This window comes from Salvelinus namaycush, chromosome 11 (genome assembly GCF_016432855.1).
Source record: "Salvelinus namaycush isolate Seneca chromosome 11, SaNama_1.0, whole genome shotgun sequence".
NCBI classification, from domain to species: Eukaryota; Metazoa; Chordata; class Actinopteri; order Salmoniformes; family Salmonidae; genus Salvelinus; species Salvelinus namaycush.
This window is the reverse complement of record NC_052317.1, coordinates 27,866,994-27,890,451: the sequence shown is the minus strand read 5'-3', so window position 1 is coordinate 27,890,451 and position 23,458 is coordinate 27,866,994. Positions and strand designations below refer to the sequence as shown.

Here is a 23,458-nt window from a genome sequence, read left to right as displayed (position 1 = left end):
ATACAGCATATCTACAAACTGTGCATACTTCATACCATTACCGTGGTTTAGTGGTCATCTGTGCTGGAAGATCGGAAGTGGGAGAGGAGAACAGTTCATCTGTCTGAGAGTCCATGTTGCTCTCTGATTGACTTCCAGCCTCTGGAGAAGACAAAACACACACAGCTTGAAAATGCTCGGAGGATATGAAAGGTATATTTTCATAAGTCAGATACACAGTGAGACTATAGTATCACCTGAATTGAGCTCTTTAACCAATGAAGACATGGTGTTGGTGATGGAGTCAGCAGCAACAAGGAGGTCATTTCTCAAGTTCCTCCTGGGGCCTGGAGATAGAACAGAGGCTGGTACATAAGCCTACACACACTGGCATTCCAGAACCTGAGGAGGCTACTGCACTCCTAACTGTAAAGGTGTGTCAGTGTGTGTATTACCCTGAGCGAAGGCCTCCTGCACGTCCCCTCCCACACCCATGAGTGAGTCCTGAGGGGTGTGAGTGGGTGTGGTGCCGGCAGACTCTGACTGGCTTGGCATGGGGATGGGCCGACTGACTGTGTGGCTGGGAGACAAGCGGGGGGAGCCAGGTCCCTGAGTCTGAAACAGGAAACAGGAAGCATGGGTTTAGTGTGACTCTAGGTGTCACTTCCTGTCACTGTGTCAGTAGTAGCAGTAGTACACCAGTGCAGTAACAACCAGTGATCATCCACATTGATCTATCTAATGTTTGTGGAGCTATTTCTACACTGAATGACTCAGTTATTAGGACTCTCATTAGCTACAGCAGCTACTCTTCCTGGGGTACACATACATGACGAGGTACAGAACAGTAATAGACAAGAACAACATAAGATATTACATTAAATAGGGGCCTCCCGAGTGGTGCAGCGGTCTAAGGCACTACATCACAGTGTTGTGAGTCCTATAGGGCGGCGCACAATTGGCCCAGTGTCGAGCAGTGTTAGAGGAGGGTTTGGCCGGGGGGGCTTTACTTGGCTCATCGTACTCTAGCGACTCCTTGTGGCAGGCCGGGCTACTGCGAGCTGACCTCGGTCATCGGTTGAACGGTGTTTCCTCCAACACATTGGTGCAGCTGGCTTCTGGGTTAAGCGAGCGGGTGTTAAGAAGCGCGGCTTGGCGGGTCATGTTTTGGAGGACGCATGACTCGACCTTCACCTCAGTTAAATTAGATCTATAGAAAGAGGAGAGGCGCTGTGGTACAATATGTTTTGTATCTGTTTTGTAAAGATAAACATCTGGTGGCAGAGCATTATACAATGACATGGCTCTATACAAAACTAAATCTGTTTTTGGTTTGGGTACCGTGAAGAAACCCATAGTGGCATGTCTGGTGAGGTATGTATGTCTGTTCAAAGTGTATGCAAATAGATTATTTAAGTGATTAGCCATTTTCAACACACAAATTATTCTTAATAAGACTAGAAGAGAAGTCGTCAATTTCTCCTCAACCATGAGACTATTATGCATGTTGTTGATGTTAGCTCAGTTTGTGAAGTTAAGGGTAAGGCTTGTTGCTTTGTTTTGAACCAGCTGCAGCTTTGCTAGGTCTTTCTTTGCTGCACCTGACCATACGGACAGTAATCAAGATCGGACAAGATCAAAGCCTGAACAACTAGTACAGTTGATTTTTGTGTCAAACCCAAAACAAAAACAAACCCAAAACAGACATACCTCTACCATCTTCACAATAACTTTGTCAATATGACTTGACCCTGATAACTGACCATCCAATGTTACTCCTAGGAGTTCAGCTGCTTTGAACCAAATACAATGCTTTTGATTTAAGATGTATGTAAGACCAGTTTATTGTTAATTACCCATTCTGACACTGACTATAACTCCTAAGAGTCTCATTGAGCTCACTGGCTGTAGGTGCTGATGTGTAGAGTGTGTAATCATCAGCATATATAGTAATTTTGGCTTCTTGTAAGTCAAGTGGCAAATCATTTGTAAAAAATAGAGTAGGGTAACGCCCCAAGGCAACTGCCCTGAGGGATACCACACTGTACATATCTGATGTTCGAGAAGCTTCCATTGAAGAATACCCTCGGAGTTCTGTTGGATAAGTAACTCTCCAACCATGTGATGGCAGGTGATGTAAAGCCATAACAAGTGAACTTTTTCAATAACAAATTATGATCAATAACATCAAAGGCTGCACTGAAATCTTACACTACAGCTCCAACTATAATCTTACTATCAGAGTCAGTACAGTACAAGTTGAGTGCACTTCCTTATATGCATACTGAAAGTCAGTAGTTAACTTTACTGTGGGAACCACACATGCGGAGATCATCCATTCACCTACTCTGCGTCTCACAAAGACACGGCGGTTGGAACCAAACATCTCAAATTTGGACTCATCAGACCAAAAGGACAGATTTCCACCGGTCTAATGTCCATTGCTTGTGTTTCTTGGCCCAAGCAAGTCTCTTTTTCTTATTGTTGTCCTTTAGTAGTGGTTTCTTTGCAGCAATTCAAACATGAAGGCCTGATTCACGCAGTCTCCTCTGAACAGTTGATATTGAGATGTGTCTATTACTTGAACTCTGTGAAGCATTTATTTGGCCTACAATTTCTGAGGCTGGTAACTCTAATGAACTTATCCTCTGCAGCAGAGGTAACTCCAGAGGTAACTTCCTTTCCTGTGGCAGTCCTCATGAGAGCCAGTTTCATCATAGTGCTGCATTGGTTTTTGCGACTGCACTTTCAAAGTTCTTGAAATGTTCGGCATTGACTGACCTTCATGTCTTAAAGTAATGACTGACTGTCGTTTCCCTATGCTTATTTGAGCTGTTCTTGTGGCCTTGGTCTTTTACAAAATAGGGCTATCTTCTGTATACCACCCCTACCTTGTCACAACACAACTGATTGGCTCAAACACATTAAGGAAATTCCACAAATTAACTTTTAACAAGGCACACTTGTTAATTGAAATGCATTCCAGGTGACTACCTCATGAAGCTGGTTGAGAGAATGCCAAGATTGTGCAAAGCTGCCATCAAGGCAAAGGGTGGCTACTATGAAGAATCTAAAATATATCTTGATTTGTTTAACACTTTTTTGGTTACTACATGATGATATGTGTTATTTCATAGTTTTCATGTCTTCACTATTATTCTACAATGTAGAAATTTTTTTAAAAGCACCTTTCTCCCCAATTTCGTGGTATCCAATTGGTAGTTACAATCTTGTCCCATGGCTGCAACTCCTGTACGGACTCGGCAGAGGCAAAGGTCGAGAGCCGTGCGTCCTCTGAAACACTACCCAGCCAAGCTGCATTCCTTCTTGACACACTTCTCGCTTAACCGGGAAGACAGCCGCACCAATGTGACGGAGGAAACACCGTACACCTGGCGACAGTACATGTCAGCATGCATTGCACCCAGCCCATCACAGGCGCTAGTGCGTGACAAGAACATCCCTGCTGGCCAAACCCTCCCCTAACCCAGACGATGCTGAGCCAATTGTGCGCCGCCCTATGGGCCTCCCGGTCACGACCGGCTGCGACAGAGCCTGGACTCGAACCAGGATCTCTAGTGGCACAGCTAGCACTGCGATGCAGTGCCTTAGACCACTGCGCCACTCGGGAAGTCCGTGTCCAAGCTTTTGACTGGTACTGTATATAGAGTTGAAGTCGTAAATTTACATATCCTTAGGTTGGAGTCATTAAAACTCATTTTTCAACCACTCAACAAATTTCTTGTTAACAAACTATAGTTTTGGCAAGTCGGTTAGAACACCTACTGTGTGCATGACACAAGTCATTTTTCAAACAATTGTTTACTTCCAGATAATTTCACTTATAATTCACTGTATCACAATTCCAGTCGGTCAGAAATTTACATACACTAAGTTGACTGTGCCTTTAAACAGCTTGGAAAATTCCAGAAAATTATGTCATGACTCTAGAAGCTTCTGTTAGGCTAATTGACATCATTTGAGTCAATTGGAGGTGTACCTGTGCATGTATTTCAAGGCCTACCTTCAAACTCACTGCCTCTTTGCTTGACATCATGGGGAATCAAAAGAAATCAGCTAAGACGTCAAAAAAAAAATTGTAGACCTCCACAAGTCTGATTCATCCTTGGGAGCAATTTCAAAACGCCAGAAGGTACCACGTTCATCTGTACAAACAATAGTACGCAAGTATAAACACCATGGGACCACGCAGCCATCATACCGCTCAGGAAGGAGACGTGTTCTGTCTCCTAGAGATGAACGTACTTTGGTGCAAAAAGTGCAAATCAATCCTAGAACAGCAAAGGACCTTGTGAAGATGGAGGAAACAGGTACAGAAGTATCTATATCCACAGTAAAACGAGTCCTCTATCGACATAACCTGAAAGGCCGCTCAGCAAGGAAGAAGCCACTGCTCCAAAACCGCCATTAAAAAAAGCCACACTATATGGTTTGCAACTGCACATGGGGACAAAGATTGTACTTTTTGGAGAAATATCCTCTGGTCTGATGAAACAAAAATAGAACTGTTTGTCCATTATGACCATCGTTATGTTTGGAGGAAAAAGGGGGAGGCTTGCAAGCCAAAGAACACCATCCCAACCGTGAAGCACGGGGGTGGCAGCATCATGTTGTGGGGGTGCTTTGCTGCAGGAGGGACTGGTGCACTTCACAAAATAGATGGCATCATGAGGTAGGAACATTATGTGGATATATTGAAGCAACATCTCAAGCTATCAGTCAGGAAGTTAAAGCTTGGTCGCAAATGGGTCTTCCAAATGGAAAATGACTCCAAGCATACTTCCAAAGTTGTGGCAAAATGGCTTAAGGAAAACAAAGTCAAGGTATTGGAGTGGGCATCACAAAGCCCTGACATCAATCGTATAGAACATTTGTGGGCAGAACTGAACAAGCGTGTGCGAGCAAGGGGGCCAACAAACCTGACTCAGTTACACCAGCTCTGTCAGGAGGAATGGGCCAAAATTCACCCAACTTATTGTGGGAAGCTTGTGGAAGGCTACCTGAAGCGTTTGACCCAAGTTAAACAATTTAAAGGCAATGCTACCAAATACTAATTGAGTGTATATAAACTTCTGACCCACTGGGAATGTGATGAAAGAAATAAACGCTGAAATAAATCATTCTCTCTACTATTATTCTGACATTTCACATTCTTAAAATAAAGTGGTGATCCTGACTGATCTAGACAGGAAATTTTTCCTGGGATTAAATGTCAGGAATTGTGAAAAACTCAGTTTAAATGTAAGGTGTATGTAAACTTCCGACTTCAACTGTACATATTTAGTCACAATATTTCTCAATTGACAGTATATAAACCAATCAGATTTATAATGTTATAAGACCCAGTAATGGAGCAAAAATTGCTAAAGTTCAGGCTAATAGAATTTTCTGCTGAAAAAGCTGTTATGTTAAGCATGTTTATCCAAAAACACATTCATGGTTGGTGAGCAACAAACATTGAGCACGTGCCATAATGCATTTTAGGTCCATTTAGCAGCACTTTACATTAAGTCAATATTATTTAAATATCTAACATGCTGTTAGTTCATCTGACTGCTGCATTTTCAGTTCCCATGAGAACTGATCAAATATTGTCAGCAAAACCACAAACATCACATTCAGAAGTTTCTTTGTAAGAAGCATTAGTTATTTTAGGTTTCACTGACAAACTTACAGCTTGCTTCCTTTCCTCCTCCTGTTGAGAAAAACGTTATTCATGTAATGTCCCAAAAGCACACAATAGTATAATCATTCAATGAAGACAATTTCTTTCATATGTAAAAACTTATTGGGATTTTCCCCCATATAGTAGGCTTTAGCAAGTCTGATGCTAGCATGGTTATGCTAGGTGGGGCTAACTGGATTAGCATTGATCCCTTCATTGGAGTAATTAGATTGATAGCCTTATCACTTAAATCAGTACAGTAAGCAGTTTATGTAAAGCTTCTTAAACCATTTCACCATTGACTGTTGTTGTGTCTGACTGACTGAATTGTATCCTATATCCAGTTTTATTATGTGAGTTATGTTGTTTGTATGTTGTCAGTGGTCATAACATATGATCAAAACACTGTCCTTAGTAGAATGACCAGTAGAAGGTCTGGAAAAGGTTATATCTCAAACATTTTAACATGAAGAAACTGGGGAACACAAACACATTTTTTGTAAAGAGGCGTATGGATTATGGTAAGAAGATGAGAAAGGAAGACTTGTCAAACCAGAGCAACTCAGGATTTACTGAAGATATGGAAAATTCCTTATGATGAAGCCCAGTGAGATTTGAAGAAGTGCTCTCTCTAGTGGTGGGATAATGAAAAGTGTGTTGGATTTTCTACCCTTCTCATTAGCAGGCCTACATTACAGTATAAATGAAACTGTATGGCTTCTCACGCACCTTCAGCAGCAGCATCAGCTGCTCCAGCTGTACCATGAGTTCCCTGCGACTCTCCTGCAGAGCAGACATCCTCTGCTCCAGCTCATCTTTGCGTTGCCTGGTAGAGGAAAAACAACCATAATAAACTCAGCAAAAAAAGAAACGTCCCTTTTTCAGGACCCTGTCTTTCAAAGATATTTCGCAAAAATCCCAAACTTCACAGATCTTCATTGTAAAGGGTTTAAACACCGTTTCCCATGCTTGTTCAAAGAACCATAAACAATTAATGAACATGTACCCGTGGAATGGTCATTAAGACACTAACAGCTTACAGACGGTAGGCAATTAAGGTCACAGTTATGAAAACTTAGGACACTAAAGAGGCCTTTCTACTGACTCTGAAAAACACCAAAAGAAAGATGCCCAGGGTCCCTGCTCATCTGCGTGAACGTGCCTTAGGTCTGCTGGAAGGAGGCATGAGCACTGCAGATGTGGCCAGGGCAATAAATTGCAATGTCCGTACTGTGAGACGCCTAAGACAGTGCTACAGGGAGACAGGACGGACAGCTGATTGTCCTCGCAGTGGCAGAGCACGTGTAACACCTGCACAGGATCGGTACATCCGAACATCACACCTGTGGGACAGGTACAGGATGGCAACAACAACTACCCGAGTTACACCAGGAACGCACAATCCCTCCATCAGTGTTCAGACTGTCTACAAGACTGTCAGATTGTCTACAGGCTGAGAGAGGCTGGACTGAGGGCTTGTAGGCCTGTTGTAAAGGCAGGTCCTCACCAGACATCACCGGCAACAACGTTGCCTATGGGCACAAACCCACCGTCGCTGGACCAGACAGGACTGGCAAAAAGTACTCTTCACTGACAACTCGTGGTTTTGTCTCACCAGGGGTGATGGTCGGATTCGCGTTTATTGTCGAAGGAATGAGCATTACACCGAGGCCTGTAGTCTGGAGCAGGATCGATTTGGAGGTGGAGGGTCCGTCATGGTCTGAGGCGGTGTGTCACAGCATCATCGGACTGAGTTTGTTGTCATTGCAGGCAATCTCAATGCTGTGCGTTACAGGGAAGACATCCTCCCTCATGTGGTACCCTTCCTGCAGGCTCATCCTGACATGACCCCCCCAGCATGACAACGCCTCCAGCCATAATGCTTGTGCGTTCCTGGTGTAACTCGGGTAGTTGTTGTTGCCATCCTGTACCTGTCCTGTACCTGTCCTGCAAGACAGGAATGTCAGTGTTCTGCCATGGCTAGTGAAGAGCCCGGATCTCAATCCCATTGAGCACATCTGGGACCTGTGGGATCGGAGGGTGAGGGCTAGGGCCATTCCCCCCAGAAATGTCCGGGAACTTGCAGATGCCTCGGTGGAAGAGTGAGGTAATATCTCACAGCAAGAACTGGCACATCTGGTGCAGTCCATGAGGAGGAGAGGCACTGCAGTACTTAATGCATCTGGTGGCCACACCAGATACTGACTGTTACTTTTGATTTTGACCCTCCCTTTGTTCAGGGACACATTATTCAATTTCTGTTAATCACATGTCTGTGGAACTTGTTCAGTTTATGTCTCAGTTGTTGAATCTTAAGTTTGCTGAAAATAAACACAGTTGACAGTGAGAGGACGTTTCTTTTTTTGCTGAGTTTATATACGCATTTAATTGTCCATTTAAATGGTCAGATTGTTTTGTAGAAAAATTTGAGATGGGTCTACCTGAGAAGCCGTAGCTCGGCCAGCAGAGTGGGGTTCTGTTGGGACGTGCATGTGGGAGGCTGAGAGGCCTGCTCGTGCTGCACTCTCAGACGCTGGATCTCCTGCAAGATCTCTCTGTGACACACACAAACACAGGCCAGTTGAAGCTAGTATGTCACATATGTAGGCTTTCTGAAGTAGTTTTGTTTGTGTGATTTAGATGGTGTGATGGATTACAGGGGGGTCTACCAGCTAGCTTGACGACATTAAGACTTGAGTTGCTTTTGTATTTTTCTGGTACTACCATGCAAACAGGGCTACAGCCCTTTGGCACATTGAGTACCACATTAAATAACCTATCACATTCCTTTCATGTAATTTGGCACGATGGCAGGGCTGGAAAGAATAGGTGAACAGAGAGAGAAAAGCAAATTCAGATGGAAACCATCCCTGACCTGTTTTTGCTCTCTAGCTCAGCAATAAGCTGCCTCTGCTGCTTGTTGGCATCCAGAGAGAAAAAGATGTCGTTGGGGACCCTCTGCTGCTGTTGCTGTAAGACACATGACATTATCATTACACACAGGGACACATACCATTATCATTACAAATGGGGACATTATGACATCATCGTTACACAGGGACACATGACACCATCATTACCCACAGAGACATGACATTATCATTACACACAGAGATGTATGACACTATCAGTACGCACAGAGACATGACATTATCATTACACACAGAGACACATTACATTATCTACAGTACTGAGGTCATCTGGCTGATGTTATTTCCTTATACACTACTACATAGCAGTGACATAAGCAGCCACAGCGAACACAGATGGGTCAAGATTACAGGCACAAGCTTTTCCTGAATGGATAACCTGACTAAGGAAAACAGGCATTTGGAACAAATGTGTATTCGTGCTGAGCACATGTCAGGATGCTATTCATGGTATTTTCTCCCACTATGACCTCAGATAGCATGTGTGTCTCACCGCGGCGGCTGCGTCAGAGGCCAGTCTAGCAGCGTAGCGGGCGACGAGACTGTGCTCTTCCTCCTGGTGGGAACTGCTCTCCAGCAAACTAATCAACGGGTGGAGAGAGGAGGGGAGACAGTCATCTGTCATCTACATATCTACTGCAGTGAGGTAACTAGACACACAGACACAAAATACTGCTGCCAAATATAAAGAGTAGTTCTGTACTTACTTACATTACTGTACATCAATTTCAAATGATAATTGGAACAGTATCTGTATGATTGGTTAGTTAATTATAATGTATTTACATGCAAACACTGGAGAGTAGTTTGTATTGACTCCCATGTCAATTGTTGATGCTATTTACAGATAAAACTATAAAAAGGGTCTCGGCTGCACATTTTTGGGACAAAATCACAGCCATTTTGCTGAAGCCTTATAGCAGCTACATACCAATGCGCGTGTGCACGCGCACGCGCACACGCACACACACTATAGGCACTAAGGAACAACATTCAGCTTATACAAATGCTAAGGAAAGTTACATGCAGTTGAATCTGTAAGTATTTTCCATCTGCAGAAAGATCTCTAAGATGATGCTACTACAGAGTCCACAGAGGCGGAGCGAAGCAGGAGAGAAGAGCAGGAAGGACCCAAGCAGATGATTCCTACTAATCTTAGCACCCTCACGAAATAGTCCTTTCAGATGGCTACTTCAGTAAATGGTCAGTAGCTTCCATGTGATAATTTTGTAAAGGTCTGAGTTTCCTTATTGAAACTCATAAAGACGCATTAAAGTCCAAGAAACAAAATCCAATCAAAGTATTTACTGTAACAGCCCAAGATGTTATAATAAAGGACAAACATAAACACAGATATTCTCTACAAATAACTGATTACTGCCACAGCAAATAAGGAAACGCAGCAAAGTCTAATCTGTCATCATAAGCACATTAAAATGACAATTCTAGGGCAAGAAACTAGGTTTTTACTATATGAAGAGCAAAACAAATGCAACTTTGTACAGCCCTGTAACAACTTCATGAGCAAAATAGCGTTAATTTAGCCTTCAAAACCTATTGCTTAGTAACAGCTGGTGAAAGCAGTATAGTTTATGAAAAGTGTTTAGCTACATTACTGTATGCCACCTTTTAAAAGACAAGTCAATGGTTTGTGAATGCACATAGTGGCTTGCGAAAGCATTCACCCCCTTGGCATTTTTCCTATTTTGTTGCCTTACAACATGGAATTAAAATGAATATTTTGTGGGTTTGTATCATTTTATTTACACATGTGTCACGCCCTGACCTTAGTATTCTATGTTTTCTGTATTATTTTGGTCAGGTCAGGGTGTGACGAGGGTGGATATGATTGTTTTGTATTGTCTAGGGTTTTTGTTTGTCTAGGTGTGTGTGTGTAGTCTAGGCATATGTAGGTCTATGGTGGCCTAGATTGGTTCCCAATCAGAGGCAGCTGTTTATCGTTGTCTCTGATTGGGGATCCTATTTAGGTTGCCATTTTCCAGTTTGGTTTGTGGGTTATTGTCTATGTGATGTTGCACGTCTGCACTCAGTGTTTATAGCGGTCACGTTCGTTTTCTATTAGTTTGTTCAGTATATTTCTTTATTAAAAGAAGTATGTATTTTAATCACGCTGCGCCTTGGTCTCCTCTCTACGACAGTTGTGACAACAAGCTTACCACTTTGAAGATGCAAAATATTATTTATTGTGAAACAAACAAGAAACAAGACAAAAAAACAGAACTTGAGTGTGCATAACTATTCACCCCCCCCCCCCCCCACCCTTTGCAGCATTTACAGCTGCAAGTATTTTGGGGTATGTCTCTATAAGCTTGGCATATCTAGCCACTGGGATTTTTGCCCATTCTTCAAGGCAAAACTGCTCCAGCTCCTTCAAGTTGGATGGGTTCGGCTGGTGTACAGCAATCTTTAAGTCATACCACAGATTCTCAATTGGATTGGGCTTTGACTTGGCTATTCCAAGACCTTTAAATGTTTCCCCTTAAATCACTCAAGTGTTACTTTCGCATTATGCTTAGGGTCATTTTCCTGCTGGAAGGTGAACCTCTGTCCCAGTCTCAAATCTCTGGAAAACTGAAACAGGTTTCCCTCAAGATGTTCCCTGTATTTAGCTCCATCATTCCTTCATTTCTGACCAATTTCCCAGTCCCTGTCGATGAAAAACATCCCCACAGCAGGACGCTGGCACTACCATGCTTCACTGTCGGGATGGTGTTCTCGGGGTGATGAGAGGTGTTGGGTTTGAGCCAGACATAGCGTTTTCCTTGATGGCCAAAAAGCTACATTTTTGTCTTATCTGACCAGAGTACCTTCTTCTATATGTTTGGGGAGTCTCCCACATGCCTTTTGGTAAACACCAAAAGGTTATTTTTTTCCCAAAAAAGCTATGGATTTTTTCCTGGCCACTTTTCTGTAAAGCCCAGCTCTGTGGTGTGTACAGCTTAAAGTGGTCCTATGGACAGATACTCCAATCTCCACTGTAGAGCTTTGCAGCTCCTTCAGGGTTATCATTGGTCTCTTTTTTGCCTCTCTGATTAATGCCCTCCATGCCTGGTCTGTGAGTTTTGGTGGGCGGCCCTCTCTTGGAAGGTTATAATAATGGATTTAATGGTGCTCCGTGGGATGTTCAAAGTTTCAGATATTTTTTTTATAACCCAACCCTGATCTGTACTTCTCTACAACTTTGTCCCTGATCTGTTTGGAGAGCTCCTTGCTCTTCATGGTGCCGCTTGCTTAGTGGTGCCCCTTGCTTAGTGGTATACTCAGATCATGTGACACAGATTGCACATAGGTTGACTTTATTTAACTAATTATGTGACTTCTGAAGGTAATTGGTTGCACCAGATCTTATTTAGGGGCTTCATAGCAAAGGGGGTGAATACATATGTATGCACAACTTTACTTTTTTGATTTTTTTCAACAAGTTATTTTTTTAATTTCACTTCACCAATTTGGACTATTTTGTGTATGTTCATTACATGAAATCCAAATAAAAACCTATTTAAATTACAGGTTGTAATGCAACAAAATAGGAAAAACGCCAAGGGGATGAATACTTTTGGAAGGCACTGTACTTCCTTTATTCAGTTTGATGTGAGTAGTGTATGGAGTATTAATGCTTGTAGCTAAATAAAAAAAGGGAGAACAGTGCCAGGGGTGGTGTAAATACTGTGTGAATACTCTAGCTAGTAGTTCCCACTGTGTTTACTTTACAGACAGAGGAATCCAGACTAACCATGACGTGGGGTTGTTTTGCATGAGATTCACATACAGCCCAATGAGAACATGTTCATCAGCCAGTCTATCGGCCACATCAAGGCTGTAGTTTAACCTGGAACAGTGTAGGGTTTCAGAACACAAATGACACACATGATGAGAATAGGGAGGGGAAGAGAGTACTGGGCAAGCACAGGTCTGGAGAGAGCAATATGCCTTGTCTGTCATTGAATGAGTCAAAAGATGAAAACAAAGCTGTGTTAAGCTATCCCTTTGGGATACGTCTGTTGAATTCTCCTGTGAAACAAATACTATAGATATGAATGTGATACTGAACCTGTACTGCATTTTCAAATAATCTACAGTACACAGACAAAAAAAATAGGCATTTATATCTTGTATCATAATCTCCTTATGGGAATTTGATCTAAATAGTCAGTGTTTGTGTTTTCAACAGTGAAAGTATTGTAAGTAAATGAATGTCAAAACTTTAATATGTCATTGGTTTGACATTTAGAAAAATTCTCAAGTAACCTATAGCTCCAAGATGCAAAGCCTAGTCATGCACTAACTGCCACTCTGTCTAATAAGGCTAATGATTTCAATAAGCATTTCAAGATTGAATGAGTGATTTTTGCTAAGTACTGTTTGCTTACTACAGACTCCCAAGACCAAAACCCAACGTTAACCACGTTGTCAACAGCCCTGAAATGCCAGAAGAAGAGAACATGCCACCATTCAAACTCTACTAATCATCACATCCACGCAAGGTACTATGGATCAGCATGATTAGTGCTGTGGCGGTCATGACATTTTGTCAGCCGGTGATTGTCAAGCAAATAACTGTCGGTCTCATGGTAATTGACCGTTAATTAAGATGAACACATTTAGCATCTTCTGTCTTCCACGCATAGCCTACAAGCCACTGATGCTGACCTTTGGAACATCTACATTTTTAAAAGTAAAAACAATCCATGTAATATAGCCTACACCATCACAATAAATCTATTATTTATTTTAGAGAGGTCTAAAGAAACATCATATGAAGAAAATGTAGTTTGCCTGTGATAATAAAGTATCACTCTTTGAGAATAACTTTTCCAGACGGGAGATGCGCATCACTTCGCAGTGGCATCTTTTTTCCTTTTGGAAAATATTCTGTTATATTACATTGTTTTTTTTACTATAAAATAGTTGTGTCTTGACTGTGATAAGGGCTGGGGAAATAAGAGTGTCTTGTCTGCTAAATGAAAAAAGCAAGGCTATGCCATTGCACGGTCACAGGCTTCTTCTACAAGCAAGCGCCCCTGCTGAGGTTACTGCCTTTTTGAAGATTGTGTTCAAGATATAATATAACTAGTTGATATCAAGGATTCAATAAATGTATCTTAAATGGCACTTGCTTTTTTATTGACTGAATATATATATGGAGCAATTTAGCAATTAGGATTTGATATTTGTAATGGTCATGATCAATTTGGCATCGTCGAGCACTATTGGCATAGGCCTATATATAGATAAATGCGGACATATTTCTTTCCAGTGCAGGCCTTGAGTTCTAAAAATATATAATTTTTACAATTCAAATACTTGAACAGTCAAACAATGTCAAAGCCCATCCCTAGAAGGTACATATCTTTACAAACCTGGCTCTATGAATGGGGTCCGTGTTTAAACCAATGTAGCATTTGTCTCATCAAGCGCAGGTACAGTTCCTATATGTAGAGATGGAGGACTCACTGATGCCAGAAAACTATGTGTGTAACTTCTCCTGTAACTTTCCTTGGTTCTACCTGGCTCGCTCAGTCAAATCAAATCAAATGTTATTGGTCACATACACATATTTAGCAGATGTTATTGCGGGTGTAGCAAAATGCTTGTGTTCCTAGCTCCAAAAGTGCAGTAATATCTAACAATTCACAACAATACACACAAATCTAAAGTATGTGTGTGCGTGTGTATCTACCGTGTACTTATATTATTCCTGAGTCCAAAGCTGACATTACGAGCAAGCAAAACAGAAAATAAAATAACTTACAAGTATGTAAAAAGGACTGTAGTTGTATGTCAATCATTGTAAAAAATTACAGAGAGTGATTAAGTACATGTTCAGTATACTGAGAACAGAAAAAAGGAACTTGAGAGAGACTCAAAGCTAATATTAGTGACTTGTAACAGTTAGTTTAATTCTCCCAGGTAATGTGGGATGCCTATGAAAAGTATTGTAATAGATACTCTACCCTAATGAACGGTTAATGGTCTTTACTATGCATGCACCATCTAGCATATTTCAGATATATCCTTGAGTATCACTTTGTAAACACATAGGAAATCAGAAGAGTGACTGGTTCCACTGCAGTGTATGCTCTATAATGACTATGTCTGCATTTGAAGAAGCACCATATTCCCTACAATAGAGCACTACTTTAGACCAGTCCTGGCCATGGTCAAAAGTAGTGCACTATATACTGTAGGGAATAGCATGCCATTTCAGCCCCAGCCTCTATCCATTTAAATTAGTTCACGTACGCATGTGAGCTACCTGTCACGCCCTGATCTGTTTCACCTGTCCTTGTGCTTGTCTCCACCCCCTCCAGGTGTCGCCCATCTCTCCCACTTATCTCTGGGTATTTATACCTGTGTTTTCTGTCTGTCTGTGCCAGTTCATCTTGTTTGTCAAGTTTACCAGCATTTGTCCTGTCAGCTTCTGTCTTTCCCAGCCTATATTTTTCTCGTCCTCCTGGTTGTTGAACCTTGCCTGTCCTGACCCTGTACCCGCCCGCCTGACCACTCTGCCTGTCCCTGAGCCTGCCTGCCGTCCTGTACATTTGCTCCTACTCTGGATTATCGACCCTTGCCTGCCTTGACCTGTCGTTTGCCTGCCCCTGTTACAATAAACATTGTTACTTCACACAGTCTGCACTTGGTCTTACCTTGATCCCTGATACCACCAAACCATTCTCCAAGGCAGTACGCCCGCTTGGGTCACTTACCCCCTTCCTTTCAACAGATCTGAAGCAGCCCTAGCCAATGTTTTTTTTCTGCTCAACTTCATTATTCTTGGTACTATAAGGCAGCTATTTACACCAGACAAAAGAGTGATACAACACAAACCTCCACAAATTAGCTGCATACATCCAAAAATGTTTAGAAAAATAAAGATTGGTTAGTAGGATTCATACTGACGTGTGGATTTTAAGGGGGCTTAGAAGTGTTCATTTTCATGACAAATATGTACAGTTAGGTAACCTAACTTGTTTCTGTCTTTGAAAATTCAGCATACCAGGCATTATTGCAGTCTTTCTGACTGATATATCAGATACTCACTTCTTAGTGGAGTAAGGGTTCCCTGACGTGGGCATGGAGTGGGAGAGCATGAAGTCATTGGTGCTATTCATTGGTCTGGGAGGCCTGTAGTGCAGGAGACAAACATGATCATGTTCAAACAGCCATCATCATATGGAAGAGAAGCAACTGTCGCATAACTGTGTGTGTTTGTCTGTGTGTGCGTGCGTGCGTGCGTGCATCGAGATCTCAGAGGGCCGAAAGAGCATTGAATGGGGCTAGGGAGTCGGGACACAATAGCTGCAGTTTCTGATTGTGACACGTCACATAAAGAATGTGTGTTGCGTGTGGATTTCCTCCTCACTCATCCGAAGGTCATTAACTCCTCATAATCTTATTGTTTACATGACCTAAAAAGGTATTCACATGTGGCGCAAAGGAGGGACGGGATAATTGATGCAGAAACCTGTAGTGAACTGCACACAAGTTGGTTGTGCTAAAATGAAGGTGCCACTTTGAGGAACTACAGGGCATAGTATATAAGGATTGACCCTGGAGGATCAACATGATCCGATTAAACAGACAAAAGAACATGGCACTAGCTACTAGTAATATAATACACTACCTTCTATAGAACTTGAGTTGATCTAATTAAAAGGAATAGCAGCATATTCTACATATTCTAGCAAGTATTCAAAGCAAACTTACCAAGTATCTCTATTTTGCAGGAAGAAAAGAACAAAGAGATTTGTTACAATCACCCATGCATGCACTACAACGGCTACAGTGAGTGGTACAACTGAATTCACTTTCACATGAAAATAATCTACGTAGGTGTCAAAATCAACATCAGATTCTCAGCCCTTAGAATGCATTGCCACTCTTTTCCACACTACAGCTTAGACATCTGACTAGGGTTGCAGAATTCTGGGAACTTTCAATAAATTCCCTGGTTTTCCAGAAATCCTGGTTGGAGGCTTACATTTCCTGCTTATTCTCTCCTGATTCCGGGTATCTTCCAACAGGGATTTCGGGAAAACCAGGACATTTATTGAAAGTTCCCGGGATTAGCAACCCTACATATGACTTGGTTTAGCTGTTAAGGGTTGGAAAAGTAATGCATCAAAGAGATACTGTAGCACTACAAGACCGTGGCTTCATATTGTCATTGTTCATTTCCAGAACACAAAGAAAAATGGAGAAAAGATTAAACATCTGTTTTACCAATTGTGGTTATTACTTTGGGGATACGGGGCTGTAGTATGGGTTTATGGGATGGATCTGAAATTGACTGGAATTTAAAAGGATGACTGTGGTCTTGAATACAAGTGATACTGTATGAATAGAATAACCCCATACTTACACAATGTGGGCTAGGTTCAGAGGTTTTTCTGGCATGTCAGGAAACATGGGGTGTAAAGGTTCTCTGCTGGATGCACAGCTCAGTGACTTGCTGAGAGCATTAGATAACTTCTTAGCAGGCGATTTCTGGGAGAAACACAAACATAATCTATGTATGATTTCAGAGGGCAAGAAGAGGTACTTAAAACAGAGTAATTACGTTCAAAATATTATATAGGATTAGATGCCACTGACCAAAATGTCACAGCACATACAGTACAATCCATATCTAAAATGCATTTCTCCACTGCCTATCCATATCATTTAAATGTATCTGGCCACATGTAGAACATCAGAGATCAAGGGAAATACACTGCATGTAATATTCCTTGCCACAGGTGAGGGAATCAAACCACAGTCTCATCATCATCCCCATAGCACTGTATTGTGTTGGGTGAAGCGGAGCAGAAATCGCTGGCTGGCTGGTTTCCCCCTCCTCTCCCCACCTCGTCACCCCCCTTACCCATGATGTGTACTCCTTCATTTGGTGCTGGTTGCTATGGGAACCGCTGGCATGCCCCCTCCAGAAGCAGTCCTGACAGAGCTGGTAATTATGACATTGTTGGCAGCGGTAGCGGAAGCCCATTATACTCTCACTGTGGCAGTAGGAGCACTCGACCGGGTGGAACACTGCAGGGGCGGAGGGAGCAAGGTGGGGGGTAACACACACCAACATGTGCATGCATGTCCACATACACACACACACACACACACGGCGTACATATACACACACACCCCAAAAGTTGTTAATACAAACACAAATTGGTTTGCAACTGATATCTTTATATAAGACAACAGCACTGGGATGTTTTGCAGGTCTCTCAGACAGCATTCTTCAAATAAAGAAGGGTGTTCTGTGAACATCAGTGTGTGTGGTGAGACTAATGACTAATTCTGTACCTTGTCAATCACGAGGGATTGGGCAGGGTGATGTGATGGTGGAAGGGTGTGTATGTGTGTGTGTGTTTGAGCAAGTGTGTCTACTATGTGGTGGCTCAATCTGATGGTGTGAGACAAAATTCATACCCAGTGCTACCCAGGAACGTGTTAAATATGCCGTGGTGGCGGTGATGGCTCACCATTCTCCACATTAGCCAAGCGATGCATGAGTGGTAACCACACCAGACACTGAGGAGGAGCATCTGACATCATCGTGTCCAGGAATGTGTTGAGGGAGACCTTTTTCTGTCGACATGCAGTAGAGGACAGGGTTACACATCACATACAGGTTATGCATATGGGGTAGCTAGTACTACAAAGAAAATATAGTTTTATAAAGGATGTTTTATACACAATTACAACATACATACAGTCTCTATACCTAGAGTGTGTTATTCATTCATTCATTCATTTACTTGAAAATGTATGTTAATTTTCAGTGTAGATGGGGACTCTTACCTGCTGTGTAAAGCAGGTTCTTGTGGCTTGCTCAGTATAGCCAAAGGAAGGCCCCTCAAAAACAGTCATTGGCAATTTGAGAACCTCCCTCAGAAACTGGTCGAATTGGGAATACACCATTATGCCACCAGGGTCTGATATCTGTGAAAAAATATCTGGGAAGAAAATGGGAGGGGAGGCATTACTGCAAAATATATAAATATATATATATAAAAAATGTATCAAATTAATTGTCAGCTGTCACCATTGTTAGCTAATTGCAGCATTAGACAGTGCAATCATGCTGTGTATTGCATTTACAAAGAACAAAAACAAATTAAAGCTGTGTAGCAATACATAGTAATTACCACAAAACATAAGCTAAAATACCCTAACCTTCCATTTACTTTCCCCATGAGTTGCTGCGGCTGTCTGATGCACTAGATTTGGTGGATTATGTAATAAACCCTATCCTTCAAATTATAAATAATGACTTCTCACAGCCGTGGAGGGTTAAGGGCCACTGTTCTCTTTTTCATCTAGGAACAATAGTGCAGGCAGACAGACTTCAAGGAAAAAACCCACTGGAACCAAATTTTGTTGTATCACTAAATTCCTCAATAGAGAGAGACTTCACTGACTAAACACATTTTAAATTGTGCAGGATAACTATTAATAAGTTAACAAAAAGCTAACATTGACAATTCATTCTCTGCAAATGGTTAATTCTCTCTCCAATGTATTATTCTTAACAAAGATGAATGGGTGAGCTTACATCTTAATTTATCCAAAATCTTTCCTCCGCAGATGGTTGCCAGGGCCATCTTCACAACAAAGACAGACATTTTTCCGAGGCCTTCCCTAAAAGAGGAAATGTGTTTAGTACTTGTGCACTTTTATAATTTGAACAGGTCAAGAATATACAGTTTGAGAATAATACGTGCAATGATTTAAACACTTTAACATTAAAAGAATACTTCAGGATTTTATCTACTTCCCCACAGTCAGATGAACTCGTCAATACCATTTTTATGTCTCTGCGTGCAGTTTGTAGGAAGTTGCTAACTAGCGTTAGCATAACTGCTAACTACAATATATATATAAAACTACATAGACAACCCTTCAAATTAGTGGTTTCAGCTATATCAGCCACACCCGTTGCTGACAGGTGTATAAAATCGAGCACACAGCCATGCAATATCTATAGACAAACATACTGAAGAGCGCAGTGACTTTCAACCTGGCACAGTATTAGGATTTTAAAAATATATATATTTAAAAATCGTCTATCCTCGGTTCCAAACTTCCACTGGAAGCAACATCAGCACAAGAACTGTTCGTCGAGAGCTTCATGAAATGGGCTTCCATGGCAGAGCACCCCACACAAGCCTAAGATCACCATGCGCAATGCCAAGTGAAGGGCTGGAGTGGTGTAAAGCTAGCCGCCATTGGACTCTGGAGCAGTGGAAACGCATTCTATGAAGTGATGAATTACGCTTCACAATCTGACAGTCCGATGACAAATCTGGGTTAGGCGGATGCCAGGAGAACGCTACCTGCCCCAATGCATAGTGCCAACTGTAAAGTTTGGTGGGAGGATAATAATAATAATAATAATGGCCTGGGGTTGTTTTTCATGGTTTGGGCTAGGCCCCTTAGTTCCAGTGAAGGGAAATCTTAACGCTACAGCATACAATGATATTCTAGATGATTCTGTGCTTCCAACTTTGTGGCAACAGTTTGGGAAAGGCCCTTTCCTGTTTCAGCATGACAATGCCCCCATGCACAAAGCGAGGTCCATACAGAAATGGTTTGTCGAGATCGGTGTGGAAGAACTTGACTGGTCTGCACAGAGCCCTGACCTCAACCCCATCAAACACCTTTGGGATGAATTAGAACGCTGACTGCGAGCCAGGCCTAATCACCCAACATCAGTGCCTGACCTAACTAATGCTCTTGTGGCTGAATGGAAGCAAGTCTCTACAGCAATGTTCCAACATCTAGTGGAAAGCCTTCCCAGAAGAGTGGAGGCTGTTATAGCAGCAAAGGGGGGGCCAACTCCATATTAATTCCCATCATTTTGGAATGAGATATTTGACGAGCAGGTGTCCACAAACTTTTGGTCATGTAGTGTAGCATTAGAGAAATGACTGGAAGTCTATGGTAACTGCTAGCATGCTAGTAAATACCATAGAATTCCAGTCATTGCACTAACCGTAGTTAGCATTGGTTCACAAAACTATGTTTAACTTCCTTCATACTGGATTCAGAAACCTAAAAATGGTATCCATGAGTTCATCTGACTCTGGGGGAAGTAAATAAAGGACTTCATTGCCAAAATTCTTACTATCCCTTTAAGTTGCTCTGTGCAACCTGTGCAGCCTGCCTGAGGCAGCAGGTAGCCTAGTGGTTAGAGTGTTGGGCCGGTAACCGAAAGGTTGCTACATCAAATCCCCGAGCTGACAAGGTAAAAATCTGTCCTTCTGCCCCTGAACAAGGCAGTTAACCCACTGTTCCTAGGCTGTCCTAGGCTGTAAATAAGACTTTGTTCTTAACTGACTTGCCTAGTTAAAAAAAACAAAAAAACACTTAAAACAAGCAAAAAGGACCCAATTGCACTTCACTTTTTACTGTTTACTTTCTCTTGTCTTTCATCAGAAGTAAAGAAGAATCAATGGCACAAGAACATTGTGAGACCATTGCATCGTTATAACAACAGTCAGTCTGGACTTCCATTCTCCCATGAAAGACTGTGTGTACTGTGGACAGATTTATCACATATCAACACTTCACTTCAATTAAATGACACACGCACACACACTCTCAACTAGAGAAAAACGGCCCATCATCATGCTCAGTGAACGTCCCACAGTAATGAGGTGATGGTGGATACTCACGGGTCATAGGCAGCCAGGAGAAAGTTGAGTAGCAGATTGATGGACTGTTCCACATTGATCTGGTGTGTGGTGGGCATGCGCTTGTTGAGCTGGTAGAAGATGGTCGATAGTATTGCTTCCAGGCGAGCCACAGTGAACTCTGTGTTGAGGTCCATGGTGTTCAGACCGTTCTCTCTGAACGCCTCGATCACGTTCCATATGTCCACCAAATGGACTGTAAAAGAACAGAATGGAGTAGAATCCAATAGAAATGCATGGACACTGTTCTCTTTTAGCGGTCATTTTTTAGAGAGAACTTTACAACTATTACTATCAAACACAGGATATCACACCATAATCACGACTATTACTATCAAACATAGGATATCACACCATACTCACGACTAGTACTATCAAACACAGGATATCACACCATACTCACGACTATTACTATCAAACACAGGATATCACACCATAATCACGACTATTACTATCAAACATAGGATATCACACCATACTCACGACTAGTACTATCAAACACAGGATATCACACCATACTCACGACTATTACTATCAAACACAGGATATCACACCATAATCACGACTATTACTATCAAACATAGGATATCACACCATAATCACGACTATTACTATCAAACATAGGATATCACACCATACTCACGACTATTACTATCAAACATAGGATATCACACCATACTCACGACTATTACTATCAAACATAGGATATCACACCATACTCACGACTATTACTATCAAACATAGGATATCACACCATACTCACGACTATTACTATCAAACATAGGATATCACACCATACTCACGACTATTACTATCAAACATAGGATATCACACCATACTCACGACTATTACTATCAAACATAGGATATCACACCATACTCACGACTATTACTATCAAACACAGGATATCACACCATACTCATGACTATTACTATCAAACATAGGATATCACACCATACTCATGACTATTACTATCAACCACAGGATATCACACCATACTCATGACTATTACTATCAACCACAGGATATCACACCATACTCATGACTATTACTATCAAACATAGGATATCACACCATACTCATGACTATTACTATCAAACACAGGATATCACACCATACTCATGACTATTACTATCAAACATAGGATATCACACCATACTCACGACTATTACTATCAAACATAGGATATCACACCATACTCACGATTGCATTTCTTCTGAACAAATCTGAGTTTGCAAGCAGTTCTATACGTGGACAATCTTATGGAATCCAACTCTTGCGCCCCTGTAGTAAAAATACATTAATTGTGAAAGGCAATATGAAAGACAGTAACACAGGAATGCTGCTGAGGATAGACTGTGCGGGGCTCTTGAGAGAAAAGTGTTGCTCATAGGCTATTCATGTGGACATTAACACTAGATGTCTGTCTAGTTTTCCCAATGAACGCTGTTCTTCTGTGTAGGCCTATACTGGATGTTAATGATATTCATATTTTGTAGAAGTAACCTCGTAAATGACTTGGTAAATGTCATTAATAACATTATTATGTATACTATAGTTATAATACTTTGAATGTGTGTCTCTCTTTAGAGATGGCCCTGGACACTTACGCATCTCTGCGAACAGTTGTCGTCTCTCCGCCATGATGTCGCCACTCCTCCCACAATCTTCAATCATTCTGATCAGAAGGAGAGGAAAACAGAGTGACTATTCATTAGTAATGACTTAGCAGGATTACACCTACTGGGCCATGACAGTTTACTTTTTAATAGTGATACCTTTGTAATGGATGAATGTGTGCAGTAAAATATTGTGTGCAGCAAAATATAGTGCTTCCCAGGTAATAATTTTGTCATTAGAATACATTAATGTAACACTACTAACTCAACAGCTTGTTAGTAGTTGTAGTATTATTCACATAGTAGTGCTACTGCTCAGCTGTAACTTCTATCATGTAATGTACGTCCTACGGTCCTACTGACTGACTCGATGCATTTAGCAAGCCCTCAGTACAGAGTTAAACACACTATTCAACAAGCGCAACACTAACCCCTTGGCTATCACCACCATTACACTCTACATACTGTATCATCATCCACTTGATGTCACTATCCACACACTATTTTCTAAATTCACTTCATTGCCTGAAT

The 23,458-nt window shown here is 41.7% G+C and overlaps 1 protein-coding gene across 1 annotated transcript; it reads right to left on the bottom strand.

Moving 5' to 3' along the window:
• Window positions 1-37: 37 nt before the first annotated feature.
• Window positions 38-22,985, bottom strand: LOC120055321 (dystrobrevin alpha-like). The gene is made up of 19 exons (XM_039003197.1): window positions 22,919-22,985; window positions 22,512-22,592; window positions 21,291-21,504; window positions 19,169-19,254; window positions 18,415-18,569; window positions 18,096-18,201; window positions 17,480-17,646; window positions 16,979-17,103; window positions 15,658-15,741; window positions 15,324-15,407; window positions 12,350-12,445; window positions 9,089-9,176; window positions 8,541-8,635; window positions 8,107-8,220; window positions 6,395-6,491; window positions 5,675-5,695; window positions 435-594; window positions 237-326; window positions 38-141 (listed from the first exon to the last, which is right to left on the bottom strand). Exons 1-19 carry the CDS (start codon window positions 22,983-22,985, stop codon window positions 38-40), a joined length of 2,034 nt encoding a protein of 677 aa, XP_038859125.1.
• Between the last annotated feature and the right edge of the window lie 473 nt (window positions 22,986-23,458).